General features: G+C 39.0%; 1 protein-coding gene across 2 annotated transcripts in view; it reads right to left on the bottom strand.

The window, feature by feature from the left end:
* The window catches only part of bcar3 (BCAR3 adaptor protein, NSP family member), a 69596-nt gene extending 48512 nt beyond the window's left edge, over positions 1-21084 (bottom strand). The window contains exons 1-2 of one of the 2 annotated variants that reach the window (XM_017467895.3): positions 20993-21084; positions 1561-1882 (exon numbers count right to left, since the gene is read on the bottom strand). In XM_017467895.3, the coding sequence (XP_017323384.2) occupies positions 1561-1874 (314 nt within the window). In that variant the 5' untranslated portion in view covers positions 1875-1882; positions 20993-21084. Of the gene's footprint in view, positions 1-1560; positions 1883-9381; positions 9604-20992 lie in introns of those variants that run through there. The other variant, XM_017467897.3, reaches the window with a different exon arrangement.
* Between the last annotated feature and the right edge of the window lie 1752 nt (positions 21085-22836).

Genomic DNA, 22836 nt, shown 5'->3' with positions numbered 1-22836 from the left:
CATACAAATTCACAAACCCATTCATACACTACGGACACTTTGGACATGCCAATCAGCCTACCATGCAAGTCTTTGGACTGGGAGAGGAAACCAGAGTGCCCGGAGTAAACCCCTGCAGCACAGGGAGAACATGCGAACTCCACACACATAGGGCAGTGGCTAGAATCGAACCCCCAACCCTGCCAGTGTGAGGCAAACGTGCTAACCACTAAGCCACCGTACACCCAGTGATATGATCATTTTACTGAAAAATGAATTTATTCATGTTTTATTCAGAAAAAGACATCACAATATTGTGGCATATCCAAATATAATGAAGCCTTTATAGGCTCAAACTATCACAGTTTTTTAAATAGAGACAGCGTCTGCTTGTAAATCAAACATTCAGGATTCTTGAAGAATCAATGGCCAATGATCCAGGCCTGAAAGGTAGATGTTATGCTATTACCTCAAGTGATGGATGCTGGGTAATCAGCACATCAGTCTCCCAGTTGCAAATCCAAGAGAATTTGTATGAACTTCATTCAAATGAAATCCAGCAAGTTTACTCTTATTTGATATAAAGGCTACAAGATTACGATGCAGTCCATTTGGGCTATTTAACCGATCCCATAAATATTACTTTTACACTACACAAACACACTTATACTTGCTTACAGTATGCTTATTTACTTTCTTACAATATGCCAAATTCTTGTAACTTATGACTTTTTTTGACTAATTGAGAGCATGCTTGTGTTACATTGCTGAAAAAGGAAAGGAAAGGATATAAATCATACAGTCTGCCAACTCCATTGTCACTTAGCATGCTTAAGCTTATATTTGTGTACAGGAGCAAACTTAATTTAGTGGTATCACGCAGGCGTGTTTCTAATTTTCTTGGGTTTCCCGTTCTCTTCTGGTTGTAATTTTCATAGTAGAGTAGCACAACATGGGATTCGATTTCAGAATTTGGGGGCAAAGTGATATTTTTAAACCTGCTTTGGTCTAAAAATGTTAGTGCTTATTGAGACTAGCTAGTCCAAACACAGTGTCAAATTGGTATTTTTCTGACTTCAAACACAGCTTTAAAAGATGTGTGATTTCCTAAAGATTGGTTTTGTAAATGAACACAGTATTTATGTCACCCACTTCAACATAAATATGCTCATTCAACAACTCCACTGGAGGAAACATTATTCTTGCAAAAGAAATTTCCTCAGTTGGTGTTTTGATGATGATGGTGGAAAGTGTTCTTACACTCCACTCCAAAATCTCCCATAGGTGTTCATTTGGGTTCATCTGGAGACTGTGAAGGCCATAGCATATGATTTACATTATTTTCATTACTCAAACCGTTCAGTGAACGCTTGTGTCCTGTGGATCAGGGCCAGGTAATGGCCCAATGACCCAATCCATGCCAGCAAAATTAGTAAATGTCTCTCACAGGAAAACACTGGGTATTTCTCTAATTTGCCACTAGTCTGTACTTTGTTTTGACTTCGTTTTGGGTCACTATATGTCAGAAAGATATGATATGTATGAATGGATGGATAGCTTGTTGTTGCGTGTTGATGATACCTGTGTACTGTGTAGTCCTCCCTCCATGTCTGAAAAGGCTGGTTCTCTTCTATGATATTGTGTATGAGTGGTGAAGCGGGCAGGCGGCAGCGCGTGGGGTGTGGCAGTGACCCGCACTCCCATGTCCTAGAGTGGACGGCAGCACCTCCCTTCTTTTTTCGGGGCAGGGTGCCATGGATAGAGATTCCCTGATAGCTGGTGGAAGGCACCTCTTTCATGCCAGAACTCAGCAGGTCCATGGAGGCGGCCAACGTGCACTGGCGGCCCATGTGCAGGTTCCTGGGCAGGCTGGCAAACTTCCCTTCAGCCATCATTCTCAGTTCTGTGGAAGACATTGAAGAGGACAATACATCACATATGATCATAAATCCTGATTTATTCCAGTCAGGTTTAGACATGTGTTAGTTAGTCTGCAACCACAATCAGATGCATCTGCTTTATACTTCCTGCATGGGTTGGAATTTAATAGGTTATCTGAGGAAAGTATGGTTTTTGTGGCTCTGTTGGAAAAACATGACTAATCCATTTCAGTGTTGGTTGTAATTACTACTGGTGTTTAGCAGGAAGTATGAACAGGTAGTATAGTGTTGATGGATAAGCACATCTTATGGATATCACAATAGGACCACGTTGGTGCTGTGTTTTCTTCACCAAAGCAAAAAATAGGAGGCAAATATACCAATTATTCTTTACTCCTATTACAGAGCTCTGAGAGGCTGATGAATATGGGTGGTTAGAAGGGATCTTTCAGACCACATGAGCAGCACATTTTCTCCAAAAACTGTTTACCTCAGCATTCCACAGCCTGCCTGTGGGACCACTAATTGGACATAAAAGTGAGGCCCTTAACATTACACACAAGACAGAGACATTTACTTGCAGATCTACAATCACTGTCTGATAACATCTCTGCACTTGTTCTCACATGTTCAACCACAAACGCCCTAGTCATGTATGTATTTACTAGGATTCACAATACACACTAAGGGTTTGTTTGTCTTCTTGTAAAAAAAATTCAAATAAAAATAGCAGAGCTAATCTGATCAGATTCATGCCATTTGCCAAAGTGCTTGCAATTAAAATGAAATCTCTGTACAATTTGTACATAAACAGCTCGAGTTAAGTCATGTTCACCTCTCCTTTTTCACACTCTGTATATCTACATCTCTCTTGAGAATCTCTGCAGTAAAATGTTAAAGAAACTACTCTTAAGCAACACTGAGATGTGAAATATGTACCAGGTCTGTTTCTTTGGTTGACAAATACTTTCCTTAATTTTACATGCAATTCACTGACTATCTACACAATGTTAAAGAATCATCTGAATAACTCCTATAGCCTATAGCTGTAATTAACATACAACACAAATAAGTGTCACTCACAAGATACATCTGAATAAGTCACTGTGATTGGCCAATGGTGGCAAATGAACATACATCACACAACCTTCTAGGGGTTTACACCTCAGACTTCCATATGAAATCATATGATTTTGATTATTAAGACATCAATTCGATATTTCACAATACCACTGAATCTGCCATGATACGATATGATATATGATATAATATAATATGCTATGATATATGATATGCTATGTTATATGATATAATATATGATATGCTATGATATATGATATACGATATGATATGACACATGATATGATATATGATATGATATGAAACGATTTTTATTGACACTGAATCTGTTACAATACGATACGTGACCAACTTTGTTCAGAATCTGGGGCAACTCCATCACTAATTTGGAAATGATGACATAGAGAAGGACTAGTTTAGCATCAGAGTTATGCGCAAATCACTTTGCTAGCCTATTAAATTATTTATACAGCAGCTTAAAGCTATCAATTATTTTTCACACCCCAGCTGGTGGCACACTATTTTCACATACTATTTAGTACAAGATGCAAGGTATCTCTTAATTTATTCCCAAAAAACAAAACTTTATACCCGAAGGGTGTTGAAACATTGAAAACACACACGTGATTTTGTAAAGACAGCGTCTGCAAAATACTTCATTTTTGAGACAGTGATTAGCAAGTTAATGGATATTAATGTGCATTTGGTAGCAGAGAACAGACTATATACAGTGGGGTCCAAAAGCCTATAATAGTAATATACAGGCGTTTTAATACTAGGCCAATGTTATAGATATATATAGATATTTGAATTAGGTGAAAATTGTGGATTTGTGATTTCACTGCCCTAGACATAAGTTGAGTCTTTGTGCATATTAACCGCATTCAAGTGCTCTGCTCACTCACACTTTGTCCCTTTGTGTGTGTGTGTGTGTGTGTGTGTGTGTGTGTGTGTGTGTGTGTGTGTGTGTTTGAAACTCAATCTCAGACCATGACAATTTCTCTCTTAAAGTCATGATCTCATTCCAACCAAAGGCAGATTCCAGCCTGACATTACACCAGTTTGTTCCACAAGTGCTGTCATTCCCCTGTTCCCATGCAACACTGTAACACCTTTCATCTTACTGACTATTATCATAAATACAATTATGGGCTTATTACAAACAGTCATCCTCACTTCTCTCATGAACCTTTTCTATTCAGTCTCCTGAAGCTCTTCCTGTTCCAAATGAATTTTTTCTAAGCTAATACCATGTATCCTACCATATATTTTATCACTAAATCCTCCCTGGAGGTCTTGAGTTTGATCAGGGACACCATCCACACTCTAAGGACCTGAGCTGTGTGTTTACACAGCAGACTGCCACACCTGGAGCACCTGGAGTGTCCGGCGCCTTGAAACGCAATACTCCATTCACTCCTGCTGCTTTTCATGTGGTATGGCTCAGATAGCATATGGGAGCATCCACATATCACTGTGAGTGATGCCTGAGTGATGATTATAGCTGGTTAGAAATCCCTTGCAGTATTATTACTTCTTTTCCATGTACATGCTGGCATAAGGCTGAGAGACAATCATGTAGGATCAGGGGCCATCTACATAATCATGGAATTAAAGAAGAAATGTCCAATTTCTGAGCTCAGTTTTGTAAAGAGATTAAAAAAAAAAAAACATATTGAACTAAAGAAATAGCCTACTGTGAGAATGAGGTTTTGCAATAGCACCAAGATAGCAACAACAAAAAATATTCCATATCTTCTATGTTCCTGGATATGATGGCTATGTGAGTCAGAGCCATGCTGTATTACTCATTCAATCCAGTATGATCGGCATTGTGACAAGAGGAGGTGAGCAACAGGATAGCTCACGTCCTCACACCTACTTATCAGGGATCATCTCAGTGTGACTGAAACACCATGACAGTGTTCATAAACATCAAGAATGAGTACTAGTTCTTAACCTTTATCCAAAACAACACCCTACCTGCTCTAACAACACATTCCTATTGCAAGCAGCACACACTGAGTGCCCTTCATGCCTGAAACATAAAGTAATTAAGCTTTTTTTCCCTCTCCACTGGAATGCATTGTGGGTCAAGCACCATGCTTTATATAACCAAAGGCTGGTATCTGAGATGGTGCTGCCCAGAGGAGCTCCTCACTGTGTGTGGTAGAGAGACAGCTGTTGGCTCTAATTACACCAGCTAAACACTTAATAAGTCCTGAGATCATGGTACTTTTAAAGTTTGGTACTTTTCATCACTAAATATGGACAAGAACCCATTTGACTAACGTTGCAAATGGCCAACCGTGTTATTCACCACTAACTTTTTCCAAGCAAAACCCTCCAACAGCATTCAAAGATGTGATGCTAATATTTTTTTAAGAAGGACCCGTTGAAAACGTTGTTTTCTTTTTGTCTTGCCTTGATCATTTCTGACTTTAAACAAGGGAAATGTTGTGTCATTAGAGTATTTTACATGAATGAACGTATCTTAGATGCAAGTGCAAGTGTACAAAACTCTCAGACTGAGAGTTTACCAGGTAACTGATAAATTGCATTGTTAATCAGGGATCATGTATAAAGCAGAATAAAAGACAACGACATTCTCAGCTAATTGTTTTAAGGCAACGGCCTTAAAAGGACATCCCCCAAGCACATCAATTACAATATTTGCTTTTGAAATAAATCTCTATCCCTCCCTTCCTTCTTTTCTTTCCCTATGGCTCTTTTTTGCTCTCACTTTTCAGCCATTCAAAGGCACCTGTTTGTTCCTGACATCATCTTCTATGCTATATGTGCACACGCGTGCACACACACACACACACACACACACACACACACACACACACAGACCTACACAGGTCATTTCCCTGTCGCTCATACATTGTCATCTTAGTGCATTGGCTTTTTATAGAGGAATTATCACTGTAATCACTACTGAAATTTATTTTACGGTTCGCTGTTAAAATGACCCCGTGGCTTGACCTGTGATTCCTGTTTCCATTCAAAGTTTCCTTATAGAGATTAGTTGGAAACAAGTATGCTAGTATTGTCCAATCATGCAGGGATTGGATTAGCAACAATAACACACCATGACTAGGTCACATTACGCACTTCACACAGATCAGAATTGTCTTTAAAGCATAAACAGCTTTCAGAAAACACAGAGACATTGAGTAACAACGAGGCACATACACCAAAAGGTTAAATACATGAAGGAGGGGAAAATTCTGTGTATTTCAAAACAACAAGCTCACCATTCTCGAGCTGTGTCCTCTCACGGCCCATCTACCCCCCACGGGAGCTGGTGGGAATCTCGTGAATAATGCAGTTCTCCTTTAATTAATTCAAACCTGCTCACTATGGACAAAAGCCTGGGTGAGTGTGTGGGTTTAAAGAGCTCTCAGGCCAGAGCCATGCATCAAGCAAGACAGACTGAAAGAGTGAAACAGTGGAGTTCAGATGGAACAAACAAAAGATCAAATCCATAAGAACAATGTTAATGCTTCTCACTGGTGGTTGGTTCTATTAGATGATTGGGAATTCATTCTAACATTTTGGGTTACTTTGTGGAACACATTTTATCCACAAATTTATCCACCAATTTTATCCTTATCCCTACTACAAGACCCAAACAGGGTTCTCTCGTGGTCTTTTTGGATTTGAACCTCTACAACCTTTTATTTCAATTTTATACATACAGTCATGGCCAAAAGTTTGCGATCACTATACTATATATTATATATGTCAAGTGATCACAAACTTTTGGCCATGACTGTAATGTTCTGTTTGTGTGTGTGTGTGTGTGTGTGAAATGCAAATCCACATTTAATTATGTAAACTTTTTAGACCTAAAGTTTTTATACCATATTTTGCTGTCAAAGTCACTGATGGAAAACCTGTCCACTCAGGTAACATAATTAATTTATCTAATCCAATAAGAAAAGACAGGAGTGGCTAACAATATAATGGTAAGTCTAATGTTAAATAGCTTGCTTTTTAACATCAAAAAAAAAAATTGGCCTATTTTTGACCCTTTTCAGCCTTGTACTGCTGCCATATGCTAATTCTATAGTCCACTTTGACATTATTCTATTCTACTTTAGCTTGCACTTTTAGACTGATACAATCTCGCCATAGATATCATGATAAGTGTATATATACAATATATATCACCATAGACATCTCCATATACAATGCCATAGACATCAACATAGGCATTGCTATAGACAGCACCATAGACAATACCATACAGTACATATCACCATAGACTTAGACATCACTATAGACATCACCACAGACACTAGCATACTGTAGATATCACCACAGACATCACCATGGACATCATCATAGACACTACCATACTGTAGATATCACCAGAGATATCACCATAGACACTACCATACTGTAGATATCACCAGAGATATCACCATAGACATCACCATACTGTAGATATCACCAGAGATATCACCATAGACACTACCATACTGTAGATATCACCATAGATATCACCATAGACATCACCATAGACACTACTATACTGTAGATATCACCATAGACATCACCACAGATATCACCATATTTACATTGTAATGCTCTGTATGTGGGTGTGAGCCACTCACTGTTAACTCGTCTTCAATTGATCAAGAATGCTGCTGCTAGACTTTTAACAGATACTCTTAAGAAGCAGCATGTAACACCTATTTTAGCCTCACTTCACTGGTTGCCAATTCAATATCAGATTGATTTTAAATGACCGATTCTAGTATATAAAGCGTTACACAATTTGGCTCCTCCATATTCAGAGCATCTTCATATACATAAACCACAGAGGACTCTAAGGTCATAAAGTCAGATGATTTAGACGTTCCTAGAACCAGATTAAAATTGAATGGTGATCGGGCATATGCAGTGGCGGCTCCTAGGCGTCGGAATAACTTACCGCTACACTTAAGATTAGCATCTTCTCTAGGATCTTTTAAACGAAATCTGAAATTACTCCTACTCGCATCAGCGTTTGGTTCCACTGATTAACATAGAATGAGGCTCTCGCTTAATTTGGAATATTCTGTACATTTCCATTGTTGTCTGTATGCATAATCATGCTTTGATGTTATCTGTTGTGTTACATTTATGTCTTAATTTTATAATTGTATTCATTTTGATTGTACAGCACATTGGTCAAGGTTCTGTTGTTTTAATCGTGCGTTCTAAAAACAAACAAACAAGCAAACAATCTTACATCCCACCACAGCTGCAAATCAACACCAGACAGAAGCTGAATGTTCTAAGTGTCCACTGCACCCCACTGCTCTTCTTCACACACAGAACTGACCATATGGGCAGCAATACATCAACATGCTTCCTCAACCCCAGTCACGACACTTTCTCCATTCAACTTTTCTTGCCTATAATACAGAGCCACAAGAGCTGATGGCCACAAATCACAGCTTAATGTCCTTATAGTCCGCTTCTGCAGAGTCTCTGTCCATCTACTCTTATAAGTTGAGGAAGTGCAAAAATACAGGCAGAGCGGTGAACACAACACACTTCCCTTGCTAAAAGTAGTTATTTTGCACGCTGAGATCACATGTTACACGCCCGTTTGCTCATCACTACATAACCCCCGTAACCCGTAACCACACCACAAATGCTGGGACTGACTATAATAAAGCAAAAGCAAGCAGACCCCAACACCCCCCCCCACACACACACACACACACACACGCACACACACACACATCCCCCTTTCCTTCAGTATAATTCCACAGTCCTCAACAGCAAGTTTTGACAAGTTACTGACATTTACAAACACTGGATTGTGTTTGGAATCTTTACCACTAAATGACAGAGAAAATACTATTCAGGAATCCTTGCTTTTGTTGAGAAGTGTTTAGCAGGGTGTTGTGAGAGGATATGGGCATCTTTACACACACACACACGCACACGCACACACACACACACACACGCATACACACACACACACACACACACGCACGCGCACACACACACCACTTGCTGCAATGATGCTCCCCACAGTGTCGCATTCAGGACATGAGCAGAGCCAAGAGAAAAGTTATTAAAACTCACAGTGGTGTCTGCCAGTCTGGTTGTCTGGAGTGTATACACACACACACACACACACACACACACACACACACACACACACACACACACTCTGCGGCCACTAACTCCTGGACATTCATAAATTAGTGCAAAAACACAAACACAGCAACAGTCAGAAGTGCCCTTTATGTTTTATGCCTGCTTATCTGTCTACAGTTAATCTACATGTAAATGAACTGAAACTGATCTGTAATTAATTATTTGATTTGTATCCAATCATGGGCTTGATTAGACTAAAAACAAAACAAACAAAAAAAAGACCTTAGATCTAAAATGTAACTAAAGTCATAATATTTGGAACTCTGAAGCTTACCTGGCTGAAAGGAAACTGGAGAATCCTGGTAAACAGACAGATGTGTATTTTCCCCCTCGTCACAGCTCTATAGCAAGCATGATGAACGAGTGCAAAACTCCCTCTGACAAGACTAATGAACCCAGCAAACAGCTTTCACCTTCCCTAGAAACACTCCTGTTCTGCTGCTGCTGGCCTCACTCTATGAACTGTGCCAGCGATTTTCTCTTAAGTCTTAAGATCTCTCTCTCTCTCTCTCTCTCTCTCTCTCTCTCTTGCCCCGTGTTCCCCCTCAGGGGAGTGATTTAGGATTTCCCAGACACACCCTCTATGCTGGGCTGAACTTGAGGAGTTGTCTCTCACACCCAGTCAGCATGGCCAGCCCCTGCCCCCCAGCCTCTATCACTCGGTATGTGTGTTTGTGTATTTCGTCACATTAGTGGCCTCAAACATATCCTTCAGTTGTGCGTAACTATGCAGTCATTGCAGCACAGCTTCTGCTAAGCAAGGAATTTGCCTCTGATTAACAAATTGCTTCATTTCTACTACTACCTATTTCAATCCAAAGTAAAGCCAAAGTGCCTGAGTAACTGAATGTGAGCTAATAAAGCGCAGGAGTAGTGGGGGATGCTGACTGTGTTCTCTGTGGAAAGCACACTTTCCCCTCGCTTTGTCCTCAGATTCCTCCTCATTGTCTGTAGGATGATAACAAACAGAGCTACAAGCAGCCCTTCCTGCCTATAGTAGACTAAATGAGACGAGAGGACAGAAGGAGGAGGAGAGGAGGAGATGCAGGTATTCTAATTTTCTGCCTCTCACTTCTTGTGAGGTCCTAAAGACTAAGCTAGAAATTTGTTAACTATACTAGTCAATTAATGCTTTCGTTGTCTTTAGTTATTCCAGTTAGTTGAGTTAAAGGCTAAATTTGTTCCATTTGCTTGAGGAACACAGGATTAGTAAACCAAGTGTGTTTGAGAGTTCCAGTTAGTTGGCAGAGACATTGGTCAATTGTAAATGGTCTGCACTTATATATAGCTTTTTTTTTTTTTTTTTACCTTAGCAGTTCTACAAAGCACTTTACACTGTTTCTTATTCACCCATTCACACACACACACTCTCGCACACCAGTGGTAACAGAGCTGCCATGCAAGGTGCTAGCTTGCCATCAGGAGCAACTTGGGGTTCAGTGTCTTGCCCAAGGACACTTCCGCATGTGGAGACATGTGGGCCGGGAATCGAAACGCCAACCCTACGATTGGTGGACAACCCGCTCTGCCACCTGAGCTACAGCCGCCGTATAATATTGTTATACATCATACACTTTTCTCAGATATCTCCAGGTATTTTCAATTCTGTATATCACTAACTACCTCAGTTGTTACTGATGGTTTAATTTTTTCTCCATTTCCATAATAAATACATTTACTAAAATGTAAATGAATTGTTTTTTGAAAGGTATATAAGGTTACTGTTACACTGTTAGTAAAATTCAATTGCAAGCCACATCACATGTATCATTAAAATCCCTTCCATATCAACATCTCTAACATTTAACCACTAAAAGTGGAATTTTCTATTTACCCAGCTAAAGTGATACATCTACACTATGTTCATGAGTCTAACGGGCGCTAGGTAAAAAAAAATCATTTGTTTGACTTTGGTGGTCTAAAGCAGAGGTTCACACACACCAGGCCATGATGTTGTTTGCTAGCTGCTCACATTAAGGACAGTAGGCTTGCCACAGAGGGGGCAAAGACTTGAGTGAATCAAAAACTTATTGAATGAGCCTTCTGGAAAAAGCGCACAAAATGACATAAACACAAACCTATCTTCTCTGGATTACTCATTTCTACTGCCAAAGATCAATTTCAGTGTCAATCAAGCAGAACAGTAAGAGCGGAAGTCGGTTTGTACTCCACACTGCTTCCTGTGATGTCTATCACCATCTCTTTCTGCGTGTTTTCATTCCAGGAAGGAAACTCACATCTCCTTAAAAATCATTTAATGGGAAACACTGTGTTGTATGTTCTACGTATAAACTTTAAGGGTACAAACCATAGATCACTTCTAGATTTAACCTTTAAAAAAAAGTGTATGGATGGGTGCTCTATGACTATCACTATCTCCAACAATAAATCATAATCAATCACATTATCACAGTAACTGATCCCGCTCCCCTCCTTTTCTCTCCACCTCCCACACACTGGCCTGATCTGGTTTGCACAAATGTTGGGAATCTCTAATCTAAGGAATGCACTCTTTTATTTATTGAGATGTGTGTTTTTTTCCATTCCTGTTCACATTGAGCTTGAATGTAGCTGAATTATAGTTATAAATATATAACTGAATTGTAGTTATTTGGTCACTGGTCAATTGAATTGAATGTATTTCATTCAAACCTCAGTAACTCAACAATAAAAAGCCTATAAATATTGTCAGTGTGGACCAGGAATAAAACGCTTTACATAGCGAAAATCCTATTGTACATATATATGTAATTTATTTTACTGCTAAATAGGTCCCTGGCTATGAAAACCTTGAGAACCCCTGCCTTAAATGTAACATTAGCATTACTAGATGTAGCATACATTTCGGAAAAATGTCAGACTGAAAGCAACATCTGGATATAAATGAATCGGCTTATGTTACCGCACATACTGACTTCGACTCCACGAAGTCCCATAACTCATTTTCATCAGTCAGGTGGAGACACGTTCATGAAAATTGAGATTAGTATCAGATGCCACCGAAGTCACAGCAGAGCAACGATAATATCAATCTACTGCTCTGCCTGCATGTATTTAAAACAAAGGTTTCTACGACATTTTTACCATAACACCCACAATAAGGGATGTGTATTATGAATAGAGAGCTGCAATCCTGTTGCTCTCTGATGTGACCCTGCCCGTCAGTGACAGAGTACAGATATTTCTCTCTCTCCCCTTCTATGCTTCAATCTGATAAACTGCATCTCCTCAGGCACCTGAACGCAGAGCCAGAGCGCCTGGCTAGTCCACCAGTAAACCTCTCAGAAATGTATTCCAGCATGAGGGAGGGGGACGGAACACTGCCCTCTCACTAAATTCTAAACCACAGAAAGCAATCTGTGCCACATTCAAACTTTTAAGTTTTACATGCAGTGTAATTGTTTTACACTGTTTTCTGTAATGTAAAACATGTCTAAATAAAAATCAAAACCTGCCTTACATTGCTTTCCCATTGCTTGACCTGTATATTGAAAAAGGATGAATAAGGAATAAAACATGAAGGGGTGTGCTGTTATTGGAAAAATAATTCATGCTGATCATAATATTTAATTGAATTTAATTCATACAATTCAACCATTTATAGTCACATTTGATCTGGTATAGTTCCTATTATCACTTATTTATATGGAAGGCGTTATAAACAGTCATTCTCTCAACAACCTCTGTTTTTTTTCCCCCTCTCTCGAAGTTAATAAAACAAAAATAAAATGCAAAGTCCTCCTTCCTGAAGACTCTCCCATGGTGGAAAGCCTAAAGTTACAGATTTACCTCTGACTGTTACAAAGCACAGACACCCAAAATGTTAAATAAAGCTTCACCACAACAACAATGAGCTGTTTTTCTATGTTTTCTCTAAGTATTGTCTTGCTCCATCCCCCCCACCCCCAAAAAAAGATTGCTATATTACATTAAAGGTGGAAAACAATCTGACACGATTTATCTTTTTTTTTTTTTTTTTTACATCACAAAACTGCAATTTTAACAGGGGTGTGTAGACTTTCTGTATCCATTGTACAATGGGAAAAGCACATCGATAACTCTTGCCTTTTTAGTGCTATAATTCAATTTGACTCTCATTCTACAATTCTATTTAAACCTTTTATGCAGACCGCACCTCTGGAATCTCCCTGTCACTAATTAACACTGAGTCCTAACTCAAATCTGTTATCTGCTCTGGATTACTCATTTCTGCTGCCAAAGCTCAATTTCAGTGTCAATCAAGCAGAACAGTAAGAGCGGAAGTCGGTTTCTACTACTCACGGCTTCCTGTGATGTCTCTCACCATCTCCTTCTGCGTGTTTTCATTCCAGGGAGGAAACTCACAGTACGTGCTTGTCTCCTGTGCTCTGCCCAAAGCTAAAGGAAAGAGCGATTTACCGGTTCGCAAAACGTAAACTGTGCTGTTATTTTTGTGAAATATTTTCAGTTGAGAGTAAATCTCATTTCCTCACAATAAACAGTATTTAAGATCAGATTTTAGTTACTGTAAAGGAAATCATTACTGCAAGCATCTTAATTCAATCTACAGGTTGTTTTCATGTTTATAAGTTATTATGGCATTATAATGGCGATCATTAGGTTTTCAAAAACTGTTTTTCGTTTAATCTATGTGAACAAACAAAATATGCCCTCCTTTGGGTAAAAATACAAGAAGTTACTTGACTTTATCTTTGACTTTGTGCCTCATGGTGATACAGATGGAATAAATTCCTTATGGCTGATGTTTTCCACCAGGAAATAATGACAGCTCACATGACTAACATAACTGAACATCATCCTCCCTCTCAGATTACCACAGTGCTGTCAGCAGGATTATGCCTAGCTACCATTCTCACATGGTGCCCATGGCGATGGACAGAAAAGCCAGCAGAGCTCACATTTAGAGCTGATACATGGACAGAGTGAGATGTGTTGTCCCTATATGGTCAGAAGCCAGGCTGATCCTGAAACAGGATAACTATGCTACTCAATGAACAGTTGAAAAGATGGATGCCAGTGAGGGTGATATCAGCTCGCATGTTGAGTACCCAAGTCCTCATACATGGCCTTGGATAGTCCATGACTGTTATCCATGTTTTGTTTTCTAAAGACTAATACCCTACATCCACAGGTGACATTTGTCAAATAAACAAGAGTGCTTGCTGAAGGTATCTGCAGTGGCCTTCACAGTGTGATCTGTACAATCATGAGTCTGATAAGGGCACCAAGCTCATGCATTCTGGGTAAATGCCAGACAGTAGTAAAAGCATGAATTACCATCAACCTTTCATTCGTTCATCTTCATAAAGTAGCCACTTTATTCTGGTCAGGGTCGAGGGTGGGTCTGGAGCCAATCCCAGAAAACCTTGGGAGCGATGCAGGAGAATTCATCATGGATAGAACATCAGTCCTTCACACGGTACCATGCATACACACTTTCTCACATTCATTCACACCTACAACCTTACCGCAGAGGAATCTAATCCTCTGAGAACCCAGAAAGCACCCACGTGAACACAGAGAGAATATGGACAAAAACTCTGCAGTTCATGATCAAACAGGGGACCCTATAAGGTGTAAGTGGTAAGGTGGCAATGCTACATTGCAGCACCATGCCAGTAAGTGATATGGTTATGAAACTAATTTGTTTGTTATGTTTTTATGTAAACAAATTGTAATCCAGGAAATACGGAAATGTGTCCTGAACACACTCTTACTCACTTTATATGTAGAGAAGAGCTTTTGATTATTCAAATTCATATATGCAGCATTTTGGCTGAAACTTTTCCTTTAAATGTGCTACATGAATAATTAAACAAAGCATCGAACAAATATTTTTTAAAACAGGCTTGCAGCTTTATCACATGTCTTAATCATGTATCTTTAGCATATGGCTAGTGTACTACATATCAAGCTAAAACCTATAATAGATTTACTTAAAGCTATATTTTTTTGTCCAAAAAAAAGTACTTCATAGTATATAAAATAATACATGTTAGTATTCTATGATTTCATGTGCATATTTCCTTAAAACATTAAAATTATATAGAACACCCTAGAATTCTATGATATAATTTACTGTACATATATTGTACTTAAAACATTAAAACGTGTAGTAAAGTACACTACTGGGTGTCCTAAAAGTCTCCATACATAGGGAGGTATGTTTGCCAGCACCACTTCGGTTGTGCCTTCGTCAGTGGATGTTCGTGGACGTCCACTTCTCGGTTGGTCCGCCACACTTCCAGTCTTTTTGAATCTGTTAATAAGTTTGGCAACATTGTTGTGTGTGATGTGCTCACCATGTTTCCTGTTAAAGTCCATCGCAACCTTGCGACAGCTTCCCGATCCAGCCATGAGAATGATTTCAATATGCAATAATTCCTTCAATAAAGGCTATCTGAAATTTAAAAATATATATAATATAATGTAAGTGTGAAAAAATTCGGAAGACATTTTGCAAAAAAGTGTTCATTTCTCCTATGTACTGAGACATTTGGGACACTCTGTATATTTCCATAAGGGATGCTTGATTCACAAAAACACTAGGGCTTTTTTTAAGGGGACATGAACAGCAGCTAACTGTTTATGTTTAGGACCCTGACAGACAAGAAACCAGACTGGAAGTGGCAGAGAACCCTTTCAACCTAACACCCAGCGTGCCAGTAAAGACGACAGGAAACCGCACGCCCAAGGAACATCCCGAAAAATAAAAGATGAGAGAGAGAGAGAGAAAGCGTGAGAGAAAGCGTGAGAGAGAGAGAGAGAGAGAGAGAGAGAGAGAGAGAGAGAGAGACTCTTAGTTTGACTCTTTAGTTTTCAGTTTAACATGACTGAACAAATTAATAAATGACTCACTATATGTTTCGGAATTGATCAGTAACTAACAATAACGAAACTAAACATGTAGGTGTACTCAATGACATTCCGACCACTAAATTAATGCTTTGAAATATCCAACCTAAAAGACAGATTTTACACGTATTCATTTACTTTGAACAAAAGTAACACACAAGTAAGATACAATACAACACAGTATTAGAGCAGTAGAGGGTTAACAGCCGCTCTCTGACTGCCCAGTCATTAGTGCAGTACCTTGACTGCTGAGCAGCCACTGATTCAGTTTGTCAAATTAAACACTGCATCCATTTCTTTGCTTCTAAAGGCTAGGTTTTTGACCAAATACACCTAGTCCATTTGTTTAGGTCAGAAATGCTTTGGAACAAGACAGGCAATGTGCAAAAGCTGCCACTTAAGCTTACAAATCTGCAATCTGTAAAAATAGCAGGGTAGGAACCATTCCATGTGCCTCTTTAAGGGTACATTTTACACCCATCAGTGATGAATGAATTCTAATCAGTGTGTGCAAGTAACACTTACAGCCATGAGTCACTTATTTTAATGCAAGCCAAGATTACTTGGCTGGGCTCTCTATTCATACACATAGCACTGAAAAAACGAAGCTGCATGTTAAGAGCTAGTCTGCGCTGTAAGCTAATTTGATCTTCCTCATACTGAATACATACCTTTGTTTATGACTGGTTTTTTACGAGTGTGTTTAATATACATTTATAGCTGTTCCCACAATCTGGATGTGTTTTTGTAATTCGCAGTGATGCACCTGGGTGTTCGTAGTAGTTTGATAAAAAAATTTTAAATCCACTGTGAACAACAACAACAAAAAAAATCCAAACTATGGTTGATATGGAAATTCAGTAGTGGTTAGCCTTGAATGAAGAAACAGCCACAACAATGCCATTATCATTTGTTTTGGGAGGAAGTCGACTCAGAAACCACGCTGACCTCTGATTGTCCATCCAAAGACACCTGGGAAGCTACAGGAGCTGTTTGTTCTACACGGCTCCTAAGACACTTTTGTGTCGACAGCGTTAGCATTTCTCACAGGATGTGAGGCTAGGTGGAGCAGCATTCAGGATGAGCTGTTAAAGGTGTTGAAGCTAGTTCAGTCAGACCACCTGTTGACTCCTCAGACCGTTCTCATGAAAAACAATAAGAGCGGTCCTCTCTCTGCACAAAAACAAGCACAGCTTTGAAGACAACTCAGAGTTCTGTCTCTTTAGAGGTTTATACGTGTTAAAAGATCCTATAGGTTATCATTTTCAGGCATATATGTCTCCTAAACAATTGCGAATTTTTTAAATATATTCTTGTGATATTCCATTTTCAACCTCTACAACTCACTGACACTACTCGCTACTCATTAACATTCATAAACTAGATTGCCCGATGCTCATTAATATTCATTAGCTTGCCTTGTCAACAAAAGAAGAAGCATTTCATACACGCAAATATCGGTGAAATCTTTTGTGAAATCTTTTGCAATCTGTTGCTATTATAAAGCTGAGCATGCTGATTAAGTATTTGTCATGAAACCATGAAATAATGACTGTAAATGCTTGCAGTCAAACCAACATGGGTGTGTTTGCTATGCTGCCTGAGAAAAATATAAGCAAATGGTTTGTTATAGAGTTAAGAGGTCTATTTGCCACTTTGCAACATTTCTCTGTATTTCTGCAGACTCTTCATACTTATTCTGAGTTTCTAGACACAATATTGTGCATTGTCCCAATTTGCATACCGGGTTTATTAATTAGTAAGTTAACATAGTGCATCGCAACATAACAGTTTATATAGTGGAGTGACCAGCTACTCAGAATGATAGTATGCACTTTAGTACATATCCAGTGTGTCGGAGATCAATTCAGTGAGAAATAAGCAGAAACCGCATTAGGTACAGATTTCACATTTTCACATTTTCTCACCTGCAAGTTCTTAGAGTCTAAAAAAACACAAGAAGAACGTGTTGTTGTTTTTTTTTTTTGGTTAGTGGAGATTTTTATAATATGAGTCAGTTCAAATTGTTGTGGGAATTTTGTACACAAATAGTGTGCAAAATGAAAAATTAAGAGAAGGTATCAAGTTGTGTATAATATGTGCTTAATCTGTCTGAAACCTTTAGAGAGCACTGATCCAAATAATAACACAACAAGTGTGTATCTGTCAATGCAGCTCGAGCTGCTATAGCTAAAACTTTGGAGATTTTAATGCAGGCAAACAAGCTTCAGCATGTCAGTGTGTGTGTGTGTGTGTGTGTGTGTGTGTGTTTGTGTGTGTGTGTGTGTGCAAGACTTAATTACACAGACAGAACACTAACCCTTAGGCTGCAGTAACTGTGAGGTTTGAGGTTGAGGGGAGAGGAGTTTAAAATCTACAAACGTGTGCCTGGTCCTCCTTCATGCCCCTTAACAGCTATGTGTGTGGGTATGTGTGTGTTTGTGCATGTTAATGCGCCGTACACACATTGGGTGGAAACAAGCCCCTGCATGACACCTTATCCGTGTTGACAGTAAACTCATCAGTGTAGTGTTACTGTGTGTTCCCCGGGCACTGATGCCAACTAGGCTTCTGTCTGATCTTAATTCCAGCATGCTGCATAATTCCACACTCGTATCTCTTTCATGCCGCTCTGTCCTGAAATCCTAGCATAACACCTAATTACACTTTTCTCTGATGAAGACCTCCGAGCAGGCTGAGCTGGCGTCAAGGGAAAATGCAGGCACACACACACACACACACTCTGCACTCCACTGGATAGTTTTCTTAACTAAACCTTGCTGATACATCCCCATATCCTTTATCCCCCAAGGCCACACAGACACACTGTCTCTCCTCTTCAAGCTAAACTAATGCAGCCATTATACAGTCCATCCAGGATTTTGCGATGTTGCAATCGCATAAATTAACACAAAATCAAGCAGACTCCGCAATATTTGGAGGAGCTTGTAATTTTGGGCCAAGACGCGTCATGTGATGTCATCACAACATGCATTCAGCCAAAGCCCTCTTCAATTCACAAGAGTCAAACATGAGTACAGCTAAAAGGTCTCATTTACCAACAAAAAATAACTGCGAAAGACCTTTTGTGCAAATGCAATTATGCAATTTCGCTTCCAATTCAAGTTGTTCTCCATAAACAAAGCACAAAAATCTGCGCATCGCATACTTCTAAAAACGACGCAGCAAAAGTAAGCATTTCTGGCCGCAACAATATCAACAAAAACTCTGTGGAATCCTGTAGGGAGTGATTACACCATGATAGTCATAGGCTGCCCAATACAAACAACTGAAGAAAGACAGAGATTGCAGGAATGACAATGACAGAGAGAGAGGAATCAGTGACACATCCCAACGGGGAAGGATATGATAACTCCTGCTTTTGTTTAGTTTAGCCTGTGATTTTTGGGATGAAGCTTGGTTGGGTGGGAATGGGGAGGGCTGTGCTTGTGTCTATACGCTTCTCAGGTCATTAGACAGATTGATATAGAGTGGAAGGAAAGATCTGGAAAAGAGGAAGAAAGTTTATAATAGTTTTTATTTTTATCCTACACACATTGAATCAAGGTCATGCAGAAGTCTATCATGTGACACCTAATCATATGACTGTGTTCAGAGTGGCTCATAGAGTGCTCACTTACGGCACATTTACACACAGACTACTAAATGGTTATGGATTTACTCTGACTGTGAATAAAGGCATATGTCTAATACTGGAACCTTTCCCGGAACCCAGACTGTTTTCTGGAAGGTTAGATTTCTAATTTAAGTTAGAAGGCTAATTTCAGTTTGAGGAACATAAACACTTTATTTATTTATTTTTAAAGTTACATTTAGCACACTAAACAGTCAGTACAGGATTTCACATTTCACTTTTTTTTTTTTGTTATTTTTGCTGCCAAAAATGCTTGATTTTGCTGCGGCTTTTTAAAAAACATGCGATGCAACTTGAGGAGTTTCTTGTGCTTTTTTTTTGCGTAAAACTACTTGAATTGATGAAATTGCAATTGCACAAAATTGTTTTTCACAGGGACTTTTGTTGGTAAATGAGGCCTTTTTCGCTGTACTCCTGTTCGGCGTACGTGAATCGTAGCAGGCTTTGGCTGAATGCACGTTGCGATGCACGTCACATGATGTGTCTTGGCCCAAATCTGCAGAAAATTTGCAATAATTTAAGACATTTTCAAGCTCATCCAAATATTGTGGCGTTTCCTTGATATTGCATTCATTTCTGCAATCGCAAAATCCTGGCAGGGCTGATTAAAGATCCTTTGTTTGACTTCTAACCATTTGGTAACCTTCCAATTCCCACCCACCAGCCAGCTCTCCCTTATTATACAGCTACCAACCAAGGAGGGTGAAGACTAACACTTGCTTCCTCTAAGCTCCAGTACAGCAACCCAGTGGTTTGCAGTCAGCAATTGACCCACCAACCCAATAACTGTGCCTGAAGCTCCTGAGGTTTCCAAAGAAGGTAACTACAGTGGAAACACATATATACCCTGCATCTCAATTGGCATACAATCCATACTAAATAGTATCCGAGATGAGAATCAGTATGTCCCAAATTGTAGTATGTTGAAATAAGCATCCCAAAAGGTACCCATATGGTCTACTATTTCTGGTAGATTTTTTAGCTAATATTGCTCACAATGTCTTGCGTTTTGTACTGGTTTGCTTTGCCGAATTCAAGCACACATTTCAGAGAGGTGTCAATAAAATGTGGAAAAATAAATCAAGGAACTGGCAAATTGAATGATATAGTAGAAAATATATAAGAGGAAAAGCTGAAATGCAAAGAGGAGTTTGTTTACAGTGGCAGTGTTCTCTTCCGTTACATGATGTGTTTTCATGTCCCAGTCCTTGCATACTCTTTTGCTACACACTCAAAAGTATGTACTTTTTCTTCACACAAAAAAAAGAGTACATACTTTTAGTATGTAGAATAAGGAGACGAATCGGGATGCAGGGATAGCCTTACCTTCTTAGGCAGGATTAGAGAAAAGTGTTGGCCTGATGGTGACACTGACCTCTTTTGGTCTCTCTCTCCTGCAAAACCTGGATGCTTGAAAGGATGTGGATGCGATGGAGTCGACTGTGAATCCCCAACTCCAACAAGTCCAACTCTGTAAAGTGCAACAGGTCCTACAGGGAATAAATGGATGGTTTCGTATTATTGAAGTCTACCTGGCACCATGCACCACTTACACCTGATCACTGTTATCGACACTGCTAAATATGTAAGTTAAGCCAGTAGTCTGTCATTACTTCCATGTGTCCTGCCTCTCTGAGTTCCAACAACAATAAATTCTTGCTGACTGCGATAAGGGAAAAAAGATTGCTGCTTTGTTTATGAAATACTCTGTCTATCTTTGTTCCCTGGTGAGACAAAACAAGAGAAGTTTAATTGTAGGTGGTTGAACTATTTTCTGCTGGTTAGCATTTACAGAGCACATGCCTCACACTCATTCACAAACAGCTGTACATCCAAAAAAAAGTTGAATCAATTAAACACTCTTGGATTAAAATTATGAATTCTGAAAAGTACTAAGCTCACAACTTTTTTTTTTTAATACAAATTAACGTCCAAGCTGAAGTTCATCATAAAATTATGTGTGAAAAGACTTGAACTTGGTCCCACGCTGTCTTTGTAGGTTTAGTCATAGCAAAATGGTGCAGTGAGCTGTAGGTGCTGTTGATCTTATGCTGGAGAAACAGATTTATGCTGCATTAGCCTCATTGTGCATCTTATCTCACAAGCTCCATGAGCTCCCATCACAACCCAGCTGAATCTTCGCTATCAACAACTATTCTGCCATTTTCCCCAGGCGCTTTCATCATGTTCTGTTTTTTCAGGCTTGTTTGGTTAGAAAAAGAAAGACAGAAGGAGCAGATAGTGTGCTGTGCTGGTAAGGGTCCATTGTGTATCTTCTTTCTTCCCAGATCACAGCCGCATTTAACAAGTGATGATTAAAACCAGCCTCAATCCAACATGCAACTCACACGGTTTCTGTGCAGTCAACTCTGATAAGAGACACTTCACAAGCACTGGACAATGAAATTATTAAGTCTTTTTATTGCCTTATAACCTAGCGTATGAAAATGCTAGTCGACTCACCAGATTTTGGTGATTACTGTTGATACTTCCATAATTTCAGGCTTGTACAGTGTTACTTTCTACTTTGTATGAGTATAATAAAAATAAATATGCTAGGGTTGAAAATGCTTACATAATTGTACATCGTTAATATACATTAGTATCACTTTTGGGGGTATTTATACTTTACTTGAGTGTTATTGAAATTGAACACCTGTACTCATACTTAATTATATTTCCATTTAAAAAAAAATCACTTTCACTCCATTTCTATTTAAAGCATCCAATCAAGTTCATCAATGTAGAAAAAAGAAACTATCAAGAATCGTGCCAATTTGTCATTCGCTGTGATCTCATCCAACACAGTACAGTTACAGTCCCTTCCAAAAGTATTGGAACAACAAGGCCAATTCTATTTATTTTTGCTGTACACTGAAGACATTTGGGTTTCAGATCAAAAGATGAATATGAGACGATAGATTAGAATTTCAGCTTTCATTTCCTGATATTTACATATACATGTGTTAAATAACTTAGAATATAGCATCTTTGGTGGTATATCACACAATTTTTAGGTGAGCAAAATTATGGGAACAGTAGTTTAAAGTAAATAACACTTAGTATTTGGTTGCATATCCCTTGCTTGCAATAACTGCATCAAGCCAAAGGCCTACTGACTTCACAAAACTGTTATATTCCTACTTTGTGTTGCTGTTCCAGGCTTGTACTGCAGCTTCTTTCAGTTGTTGTTTGTTTTGGGGTGTTTCTCCCTTCAGT

This window comes from Ictalurus punctatus, chromosome 5 (assembly GCF_001660625.3).
Source record: "Ictalurus punctatus breed USDA103 chromosome 5, Coco_2.0, whole genome shotgun sequence".
Taxonomy (NCBI): Eukaryota; Metazoa; Chordata; class Actinopteri; order Siluriformes; family Ictaluridae; genus Ictalurus; species Ictalurus punctatus.
Note: the sequence above shows the minus strand (reverse complement) of the source record. Positions and strands in the feature narration are given on the sequence as shown.